Source organism: Anomaloglossus baeobatrachus, chromosome 9 (genome assembly GCF_048569485.1).
Source record: "Anomaloglossus baeobatrachus isolate aAnoBae1 chromosome 9, aAnoBae1.hap1, whole genome shotgun sequence".
Lineage (NCBI taxonomy): Eukaryota > Metazoa > Chordata > Amphibia > Anura > Aromobatidae > Anomaloglossus > Anomaloglossus baeobatrachus.
The window spans coordinates 190996340-191008381 of NC_134361.1; the positions used below are offsets into that span (position 1 = coordinate 190996340).

General features: G+C 45.5%; 1 protein-coding gene across 3 annotated transcripts in view; it reads right to left on the minus strand.

The window, feature by feature from the left end:
- SCAI (suppressor of cancer cell invasion) overlaps nt 1-12042 on the minus strand; it is a 194417-nt gene that overhangs the window by 14310 nt on the left and 168065 nt on the right. For all 3 annotated transcript variants that reach the window (XM_075324143.1, XM_075324141.1, XM_075324142.1), the window contains exons 14-16: nt 11285-11357; nt 8385-8558; nt 1755-1855 (exon numbers count right to left, since the gene is read on the minus strand). In XM_075324143.1, coding sequence (XP_075180258.1) covers nt 1755-1855; nt 8385-8558; nt 11285-11357 — 348 coding nt within the window. The remainder of the gene's footprint in view (nt 1-1754; nt 1856-8384; nt 8559-11284; nt 11358-12042) is intronic.

Consider the following 12042-nt stretch of genomic DNA (forward strand, 5'->3'; position numbering starts at 1 on the left):
TACAGACACATACACAAGAAAGGAGATTTTTAAATATCGTATTTTTCGGACTATAAGCCGCACCCTGGTTTTAAAGGAGGAAAATAAAATTTTAAGCAAAAAAATGTGGTTGTGACACACTGTTATAGGGACCTGCTGCTGACACTGTTATAAGGTTAATGTCCCCAAATTCTCTACTAAGGTACCCCATCCTGGTAATGATCCTCCTGCCTTGTATATGATCCCCATACTTGTATTTATATGTCCCTCATCCCTGCTATATAGCCCCATTCTGCTGATATACCCCCATCCTGCTCATAATATAGCCCCATCCTGCTCATAATATAGCCCCATCCAGCTCATCATATACCCCCATCCAGCTCATCATATACCCCCATCCTGCTCATCATATACCCCCCATCCTGCTCATAATATACCCCCCATTCTGCTCATAATATACCCCCCATCCTGCTCATAATATACCCCCATCCTGCTCATAATATACCCCCATCCTGCTCATAGTATACCCCCATCCAGCTCATAATATACCCCCATCCTGGTGTATGGCCTTTATCCTATGGCACAGAAAAAAAAAAAAAATGAACGTTTATACTCCCCTTTCCTCACTCCCAGCAGCATCGATCATCTTCCTCTCTGTGTTAGCAGCAGCGCCGCTGACCTGTGTGGAGCTGTTCCCCTGCAGTATCGCGACAGTACCTCCTGTCTGCCAGCTCGCTGATGTGTGTGGAGACTAGCGGTGCGCACAGGGATGACTTCATCTGTGTGCTCACCGCCTTCTACACAGATCAGCTGGCTGGCAGACAGGACGACATAGCGATGCTGCAGGGACACAGTGACCGGTGAGTATACTGTACTTATTTACTGACCCCCACGCTGATGATGATACGTGGGGCAGTGAATACAGGTGCACATGATCACTCCAGGTTGTAGTTGCCAGGGGTGATCACGCGGGCCAGCTATTTACTATGCGCGCACCCTCCACCCACCTGTCAGCGCTGATAGATGATGGGCGGGAGGATGGGTATGCATATGTAATGAGTGGGCCCACGTGGTCACGGCAGGCGCTGCTACAGCCTGCCGTTCCCCCGATGACCCGCTCCACCCTCATTCCCCGCAGCCCTATATTCAGACCATAAGACGCACCCCCCCCCAACATTTGGGGGGGAGTGCGTCTTATAGTCCGAAAAACACGGCAGCTTGAATATTGTATCATAATGGCAATAAGCCTGATGTTACCATTTTACTACAGTAAATTTATCACTTAAAACATGAGCTAAATATATATATATATATATATATATATATATATATATATATATTATATATTATATATATGAGGGAGTCAGTCGTGGTAAGGGAAATTGAGGAGTCGGAGGTTTGGCTGGTGAGGATGCACTTACAGCTTCTCAGCCTCAAGGTTTAATCCATGCCTAGTGCCACTCTCCTCTACTTGACGGCTAGATCGTTGGCTTGAATACATGGTCGGCAAAACAGAATGAGGCTGAGAAGCTGTAAGTGCATCTTCACGTCCCAATGCACTTAGACACATACATATACATATGAAAGGAAGTTTCTTCCTGCCAGAGGATGACCTGAAGGTGGATCCTGCCTGCTAGATCCACCTTCAGATTGCACTGATTGCTGAAGGTAAAAGCAAAACTTCTACCAAAAGCAATAAGAAAACCAAATCCCCCCCTCCCCCCCAAAAAAACATGTTATATATTGCCTAAATTTAATTGTGGTTAAATACTTACTTTAAAACTTTTATGCATTCTGAGGGCTGCAGAACAAAATATGAATCTTGTAAGAAGTAAACGCAAAAACTCATCCCCGAAAAACTGAAGGAACGCTTGGTCTGCGAAGGAGAAAGCATTGTCAGGTTGGTTTGTAAGTGGTCATTGTATATAAAAAAACAAAAACAAAAGTCCCTGCTTTTTTTGGCTAGAAACATCACCACTCTTGTCCAGGAGTCTACATTGACTTAAAAGGGGTTTCCCCATCTCCAAGCTTCTATACCAATATGAAGTAGGTAGTAAGTAGTAGGAGGTAGTAGTAGTAGGTAGTAAGTAGTAGTAGTAGTAGTAGGTAGTAAGTAGTAGTAGTATTAGTAGTAGGTAGTAAGTAGTAGTAGTAGGTAGTAAGTAGTAAATAGTAGTAGTAGTAGTAGGTAGTAAGTAGTAGTAGTTGGTAGTAAGTAGTAGTAGGTAGTAAGTAGTAGGTAGTAAGTAGTAGGTAGTAAGTAGTAAGTAGTAGTAGTAGGTAGTAAAGTAGTAGTAGTAGGTAGTAAGTAGTAGTAGTAGTAAATAAAGGGAATTTTGTTTACTTACCGTAAATTCCTTTTCTTCTAGCTCCTATTGGGAGACCCAGACAATTGGGGTGTATAGCTTCTGCCTCTGGAGGCCACACAAAGTATTACACTTTTAAAAAAGTGTAACCCCTCCCCTCTGCCTATACACCCTCCCGTGGATCACGGGCTCCTCAGTTTTGGTGCAAAAGCAGGAAGGAGAAAACTTATAAATTGGTCTAGGGTAAATTCAATCCGAAGGATGTTCGGAGAACTGAAGACCATGAACCAAAAGAACAAATCAACATCAACAACATGTGTACACAAAAGAACAACCAGCCCGAAGGGCACAGGGGCGGGTGCTGGGTCTCCCAATAGGAGCTAGAAGAAAAGGAATTTACGGTAAGTAAACAAAATTCCCTTCTTCTTTGTCGCTCCATTGGGAGACCCAGACAATTGGGACGTCCAAGAGCAGTCCCTGGGTGGGTAAAAAACAATACCTCAATAGAAAGAGCCGAAAACGGCCCCCTCTTACAGGTGGGCAACCGCCGCCTGGAGGACTCGCCTACCTAGACTGGCGTCTGCCGAAGCATAGGTATGCACTTGATAGTGCTTCGTGAAAGTGTGCAGACTAGACCACGTAGCTGCCTGACACACCTGCTGAGCCGTCGCCCGGTGCCGCAATGCCCAGGACGCACCTACGGCTCTGGTAGAATGGGCTTTCAACCCTGAAGGGAGCGGAAGCCCAGAAGTACGGTAGGCCTCGAGAATCTGTTCCTTGATCCACCGAGCCAAGGTTGACTTGGAGGCCTGAGAGCCCTTGCGCTGGCCAGCGACAAGGACAAAGAGCGCGTCTGAACGGCGCAGGGGCACCGTGCGAGACACGTAGAGTCGGAGTGCTCTCACTAGATTCAAAGAGTGCAAATCCTTTTCACTCTGGTGAATTGGATTAGGGCAAAAGGAAGGCAAGGAGATATCCTGATTTAGATGAAAAGGGGATACCACCTTAGGGAGAAATTCCGGGACAGGACGCAGAACCACCTTATCCTGGTGAAAAACCAGGAAGGGAGCTTTGCATGACAGCGCTGCAAGCTCAGACACTCTGCGAAGTGATGTGACTGCCACCAGGAAGGCCACCTTCTGGGAAAGACGGGAGAGAGAGACATCCCGCAGCGGCTCAAAAGGCGGCTTTTGAAGAGCCGTCAGGACCCTGTTAAGATCCCAAGGTTCCAACGGACGTTTGTAAGGTGGAACCATGTGGCAAACCCCCTGCAGGAACGTGCGGACCTGCGGAAGCCTGGCTAGACGCTTTTGAAAAAACACGGAGAGCGCCGAAACTTGGCCCTTGAGAGAGCCGAGGGACCAACCCTTGTCCATTCCAGATTGTAGAAATGAAAGGAATGTGGGTAAGGCAAACGGCCATGGAGGAAAACCGTTATCAGAGCACCAGGATAAGAAGATTTGCCAAGACCTGTAATAGATCTTGGCGGACGTTGGCTTCCTGGCTTGTCTCATGGTGGCAATGACATCCTGAGATAACCCTGAAGACGCTAGGAGCCAGAACTCAATGGCCACACAGTCAGGTTGAGGGCCACAGAATTCAGATGGAAAAACGGGCCTTGTGACAGCAAGTCTGGGCGGTCTGGAAGTGCCCACGGTTGACCCACCGCGAGATGCCACAGATCCGGATACCACGACCGCCTCGGCCAGTCTGGAGCGACGAGAATGGCGCGACGGCATTCGGACCGGATCTTGCGTAGTACCCTGGGCAGCATCGCCAGAGGGGGAAACGCGTATGGCAGTCGAAACTGCGACCAATCCTGGACCAAGTCGTCCGCTGCCAGAGCTCTGTGATCCTGAGACCGAGCCATGAAGGCCGGGACCTTGTTGTTGTGTCGTGACGCCATGAGGTCGACGTCCGGCGTTCCCCAGCGGCGACAGATCTCTCGAAACACGTCTGGGTGAAGAGACCATTCCCCCGCGTCCATGCCCTGACGACTGAGAAAATCTGCTTCCCAGTTTTCTACGCCCGGGATGTGAACTGCGGAGATGGTGGAGCCTGTGTCTTCCACCCACTTCAGAATTCGGTGGACTTCCTGGAAGGCTTGACGACTGCGAGTGCCGCCTTGGTGGTTGATGTACGCGACGGCAGTGGCGTTGTCCGACTGTATTCGGATCTGCCTGCCCTCCAGCCACCGATGGAAAGCCAATAGGGCTAGATATACTGCCCTTATCTCCAGGATATTGATCTGAAGGGACGATTCTATTGGATTCCAGGTTCCTTGAGCCCTGTGGTGGAGAAAAACCGCTCCCCAACCTGACAGGCTCGCGTCAGTGGTGACCACGTCCCAGGTTGGAGGTAGGAAGGATTTTCCCCGAGACAGAGATGTGGGTAGGAGCCACCACTGAAGTGATGTTTTGGTTGCAAGGGAAAGAGAGATGTTCTTGTCGAGGGAAGCCGAACTCTTGTCCCATTTGCGAAGAATGTCCCATTGGAGTGGCCGTAGATGGAATTGCGCGAACGGCACTGCTTCCATAGCTGCAACCATCTTCCCCAGGAAGTGCATGAGCCGCCTTAAGGGGTGTGACTGACTCCGAAGAAGCGATTGCACCCCCGCTTGCAGAGAAAGCAGTTTGTCCCGCGGTAGCTTGACTAATGCTGGCTGGGTATGAAACTCCATCCCGAGGTAAGTCAGTGATTGGGTCGGCGTCAACTTGGATTTCGGGAAATTGATGATCCACCCGAACTGCTGGAGAGTCTCCAGAGTGACGGAAAGACTTCGTTGACACGCCACCCGAGAAGGAGCCCTGACTAGGAGATCGTCTAAGTAGGGGATCACCGAGTGGCCCTGAGAGTGCAGGACCGCCACGACGGATGCCATGACTTTGGTGAAAACCCGTGGGGCTGTCGCCAGGCCGAAGGGCAATGCGACGAACTGGAGGTGTTCGTCCCCGATGGCGAAACGCAGGAAACGTTGATGTTCGGGTGCAATCGGCACATGGAGATAAGCATCCTTGATGTCGATCGATGCTAGGAAGTCTCCTTGTGACATCGAGGCGATGACCGAGCGGAGTGATTCCATCCGAAATCGTCTGGTTCTCACATGTTTGTTGAGCAGCTTGAGGTCCAGAACGGGACGGAATGACCCGTCCTTTTTTGGCACCACGAACAAGTTGGAGTAAAAACCGCGACCACGTTCCTGATGGGGAACGGGAATCACAACTCCATCTATCTTTAGAGCGTCCACTTCCTGAAAATGTGCGTCGGCCTGCGCGGGGGGTGGGGAGGTTCTGAAGAAACGAGCCGTAGGTCGAGAGCTTAACTCTATCCTGTAACCATGAGACAGAATGTCTCTCACCCATCGGTCTTGAACGTGTGGCCACCAGGCGTCGCCAAAGCGGGAGAGCCTGCCACCGACCGAGGATGTGGCTAGATGAGGCCGAGAGTCATGAGGAGGCCGTCTTGGAGGCAGTGCCTCCTGCGGCCTTTTGGGGGCATGACTTGGACCGCCACGCATAGGAGTTCCTCTGGCCTTTCTCCGGCCGGTTGGTCGAAGAGGATTGGGACTTGGCGGAGGGACAAAAGTACCGAAACCTCGATTGGATTTTTCTCTTCTGAGGTCTCTTAGGTTTGGACTGGGGTAAGGAGGAGTCCTTTCCCGAGGATTCCTTAATAATCTCATCCAACCGTTCGCCAAACAAACGGTCGCCAGAAAAAGGCAAACCAGTTAAGAACCTTTTGGAAGCAGAGTCTGCTTTCCATTCGCGCAGCCACATGGCCCTGCGGACTGCCACGGAGTTAGCGGATGCTACAGCCATACGGCTAGCGGAGTCCAGGATGGCGTTCATGGCGTAGGATGAAAAGGCTGACGCCTGAGAAGTCAAGGAAGACACATGCGGAGCAGAAATCCGCGTGACAGCATTATTCTCAGTCAGACAAGCCGAGATTGCTTGGAGAGCCCACACGGCCGCAAAGGCCGGGGCGAAAGACGCGCCCGTGGCCTCATAAATAGACTTCACCAAGACTATCTGTCTGTCAGTGGCATCCTTCAGGGATGAGCCATCGGCAACAGACACAACGGACCTAGCAGCCAATCTAGAGACTGGAGGGTCCACCTTGGGAGAATGTGCCCAGCCCTTAACGACTTCAGGTGGAAAGGGATAACGCGTGTCAGTGAGCCGTTTAGCAAAGCGCTTATCCGGAACCGCTCTGGGCTTCTGGACAGCGTCTCTGAAGTTAGAGTGATCAAAAAACGTATTGCGCGTACGTTTGGGGAAACGGAATTGGTGTTTCTCCTGCTGAGAAGCCGACTCCTCTGCAGGAGGCGGCGGTGGTGTGAGATCCAACACCTGGTTGATGGACGAGATAAGATCATTTACTAAGGCGTCCCCCCTCAGGGGTATCAAGGTTAAGGGCCCGGTCTGGACTGCAAAGCTTCAAGGAGCTTAGATGACCATTTGTCCATAGACTGTGCAATGGACTGAGAAAGTGACAGAGAGTTTCTCAGCGAAAGAGGCCAACAACGGTGACTCTGTCCCTGCAGCCTGTTCAGTGGGAGCAGGGGGATCTACATGAGCCAAGGGGCCCACAAGTGCCCTAGGCTCCGGCTGAGCAAGCGTGGCAGGAGTCGAGCATTGATCACAGTGAGGGTAGGTGGATCCCGCAGGCAACATAGCCCCACAAGAGGTACAGGCCGCAAAAAAAATCTGTGCCTTAGTAGCTTTGCTCCTTGTGGACGACATGCTGTTGTCTCTTAGGAGAGTGACCACTGAGGGTATATAGGAAAAGGGTATACAGCCTGTCCGAACACCGTGACCGGTGTGGCTTACCAACCGCTAACGAGCGGAGTGTGTCCTCCAGATTCCCTGTCGTGGATCCCCCGGAGCTGCAGAGCTTTGCTGCTGAGTAGCATCCACCAGCAGAATGCTAAAAATGGCTGCCGGAGCTCTCAGGGGGGGAGTGGAGCCGAGGGCGGCGCCAGCAAAGAGCGGGAATCTGGAGTCCCCACAGTGGTCAGTGAAGGGGGAGGAAACATGCAGGATGCTCCAGCCCTCACATCCGACGTCATGTCGGCAATCCCGCCCTAACCCCTGACAGGCAGGCTCGGGGGCGGGATTTTTTGCGACTAGGCCGCGGCGAAGCCGGGGACTAAATTTGAGGCCGTGCCCGACAAGCAGGCACGGTCGGCGCGGAAGTCCGCCGAAAAGACAACAGACGGAACTACCGCGGCTTCCGGGGATAAGGTGCGACCCTCTCAGTACAGTCCCCACATGGGGACACAGAGTACCTTCCAGTTGCAGGGCCCGGTCCCTGGGGGTGAAGAAGCTCCGGTCCGGCAGGTTCCACCAGGGGCTGCGGATGGAGCACGGTCCCAGCTCATGGATGACCGCTTAGGATCCCACTTCTCCCAGAGCCGCATAAGGGATGGTGAAGGAGACGGCACGTGGCTCCAGCCTCCGTACCCGCAATGGGTACCTCAACCTTAACAACACCGCCGACATAGTGGGGTGAGAAGGGAACATGCCGGGGACCCCATCGGGGTCCTCTTTTCTTCCATCCGACATAACTATGTATGAGAATGCATGAGTGGATGTGTGCCTCCTTCCACACAAAGCATAAAACTGAGGAGCCCGTGATCCACGGGAGGGTGTATAGGCAGAGGGGAGGGGTTACACTTTTTTAAAAGTGTAATACTTTGTGTGGCCTCCAGAGGCAGAAGCTATACACCCCAATTGTCTGGGTCTCCCAATGGAGCGACAAAGAAAATTCAAATTCGGAATGTAGTATAGTTCACCTGATTATCTATGTCTTTTACCTAATGTGCAGGGCATTGCAGAACCTGGATTCTTAAGGTCCTGCAATGCCCTGCACATGAGGTAAGTGATATAGCTAATCAGAAGAACTATACTACATTTGCATTTGGAGGCATTTGCTATTATTATTACATCTACTACATATTAGGATAAGATCTTAAAAATGAGAATACCACTTTAAATAAAATCTGACAATAAAAGATAAAATCGTGGGACAAGAGTAATGCCGAATCTGGAAGCATTGGCAGTTTTCTTCTAGCCCTTTAAAGGCCGCCCCATGCCTTACCTATAGATCGTGAATGTGTCAAAAGCTGTGCGATATCTCTATTGATTTTTCGTAGATGATCCTGACATTTTTCCCAAAGCCCTTTGCGCATGCTGGACAGGCCGGAGATGAACAGGAATGCCATAAGAGGGTTATTTAGGAAGAGAGTGAAGAGGCTCCCACGCTGCGAGTGATCTGTAAGATGGAGGACAAGGTGAAAAATACTACAAGGAACAAATAACAGTATCTTCATAGATCTTGAGCACTATTAAAAAGAGCTACTCGGATAAAAGCATGTAAAAACAAGCACTTATGCAATTTACTGCTTATTAAAATTTGCATCCGTTCTTGAGATCGCAACACTTGTTTACAGCTCGTTACCAAAGCAACCGACCACCGCTGCCATCTAGCTTGTTAACGCCACACAATCGGGGTAGGACAAAGTAAGGTAATCTGCTCAAGTAATACTGGACAGCTTTAAAACAGTGCTTACAAGCTCATCAGACAAGAGCTTGTAAGCACTGCTCATGTCCTGCTGTCTAGCAGTGGTGGTCGATCTCCAAGGCAACATGCTGTAAACAAATAGAAAAGTGTTAATATCTCAAGATCGGCTGACAATATTAAAAAACAGCAAAGTGCAAAATTGCGACGCTCTATCAGACAATACCCATCTCTGAAGAGGAGAGTAACCCTTTAAATGTAATACTAAGCTCCAAATACCCATCATACATAGCTGTTCGAAGGGTTGTTTAAGTCTTTGTGGTCTGTTAAAAAATGCAGTGACGCAAAAATGACTTGACCCGTGAAATGTTCTCGAATGTGCAGAACTACTAAAACAGGGGAAAAAATAATTGATACAGACTGGTAGAAAAATGTGAGCAGGTAATTAAAACGCAGGTAAAAAAAATATATGTAATATATTTCATTATATTTTATTACTATTTTATTTTTTTATTTAGAATATATATTTTTATATAGATTATTAATACTTATATTAATACTATTACTAATAACTATATTAATACCAATATTAGTATTGATATAAAAATTATTAATATTGATAAAATAAAAATACTAATAATGCTAATACTAATATCAATAATAATGTCAATTATATTAATAATATTCATAATAATAATATTGATAATATTAATATTATCACTAATAATACTATTGTTAATGATAATAATAATTGTATTACTATAATATTATTGATATTATAAATAATATTATATTACATAATAATAATAATAATAATAAACAAACAAGGAACAAACAATCCAAAACCTACACTGATGGCAAAACAGTTACTTCAAAAAGGCTCCCAAAAATGTGCTTTACTCACCCTCCCCTGGATCCAGGGCTGATCCCACGCCTGTTGTCTTATTGGCTGTAGCGTTGATTTAATGTAAACAGCACTGCAGCCAATCAATGAGCTCAGCAGCTGTGAGCAGCTCATGCAATCCAGTTGGGCGGAGTAATGATGTCACCGATTGGCTGCAGCGCTGTCGATGTGACAATGTTGTAGACTATAACGGACACCGGGAGCAATGGTTGAGACTCTGCACTGGACCCGGGGATGGGGAGCACAGCACAGTTTGTTTTTGTTAGGTGGGGGGGGGCAATTGATTTTTGACATAAGAAACCCCCTTTAAGACTCAAGTAGACCTGGTTATTAAAAAGGTTTAACAGCAAACTTAAAAGGTGGATTTTCGATTTAAGAAATATTTTTAGGTAGCATTCTGGGGTTGTAGCTTTCGAGGCTGCACTGTTATCTGTAGAGGTGGGCACAGTAAGGGGAAGGCAATGTCTCCTTTTTCAAATGCTTTTGTCAAAAGGCCAAAAAAAATAAAAAATAAAAAATGCGGGGGGAGCCATCTTCCTGGCACGCTGTGTGCGTGTGGACTGAGGCCAGTGTGAATCATGGCTTACCGGCTGCTTACTTAAGGTCACTGATCACAGATGAAGGAAGCCAGGAATATTCGTGTGAGCCGCGCCACAAAGACGGAAGTGTGAAATCACGACAGACCGGGCCTGGAACGCCACCACCAGAATCTGCTGGCTTGGCAGAAGTACAAAGAGGCCTTATACAGCCCCCATCAGCTCCACTGCTGCTGTTAACCCCTTCATGACTGGGTTATTTTAACCCCTTATAACATAGACACCATTTACCAATTTACATAAGAGTCATTTTTCTATCTTTTACAACTTTGCACCCCATAAACATAAATCCTTTAAATATTATTATTTCCAGATTTCCGGACTTAGAGGAAGCTTTTTTTTTTTAATCATTTTTACCACTAGGTGGCGCTTTAGAATACATTTCTCATGCAGGTGGCAATAATGGAGATCTGGTAGAAAAAGTAACAAAAGCTCCGCTCACATTAGCGCTATGGCGTCCATAGGGAAACCACAAGGCAAAGCTGGTCTGGATCAAACAGCAGCGCCTGACAGACCCCAATGACTTACAAAGGGGTCTGTCAGGATCCACCAAGGTGGATGTAGCTCTCAAATGAGGAGATCTTCTTTAGGCTTTGCTTATATCCACCTTTAAAATCCATCAAAAATATACAAACAGTATAGAACTGACACCGGTGACTTCTAGTGGGTTCCTCCAAGGTGCACTGAAGGCACAAAACATGCTAAGGGCAACCAAATCTGACTACAGACGTGTACACCTCTAGGCTTTCCTCTCTGCTGTAGCTAAAGATGGGAGCCCCTTTTGGTGCCCATGCGATGTCCTGGGATCCATACCCCACCATACCGTGGATAGAAGCAGCAGCATTTTGCTGACCAACTCTCTCTTCCCCCTCTTTGTCCAACTTTGTGAAATTTCACAATTTAATTAAAGTAATCTTGACATACAGACCTGTTTTTTAAAAAAAATAAAGATTGAAGAAAATCCAGAATGTTTACTTTACCTTGAAAAGCCTTAGGATATGCTGTCGGGGAAAGCAGGCAAACCAGAGGCTGGCCAAACAAATTGGTGAAATTCTAAAGAAAAACAAAAACAAACAATAGTAACAACCTAGCATCAAAATCATGTAGTTAAAAAAAATAAATAAAAAAATATTTATTTATATACATATATATATATATATACATATATATATATATATATATATATATATACATATATATATATATATATATATATATATATATATATATATATATATATATATATATATATATATAAATATACATATATATATATATATATATATATATATATATATATATATATATATTAATATATATATACATTAATATATATATTAATATACATATATATATTAATATACATATATATATAATATACATATATATATAATATAATATACATATATATATAATATAATATACATATATATATATATAATATACATATATATATATATAATATACATATATATATATATAATATACATATATATATATAATATACATATATATAATATACATATATATATAATATACATATATATAATATACATATATATAATATACATATATATATAATATACATATATATATAATATACATATATATATAATATACATATATATATAATATACATATATATATAATATAATATACATATATATATAATATAATATACATATATATATATATAATATACATATATATAATATACATATATATAATATACATATAT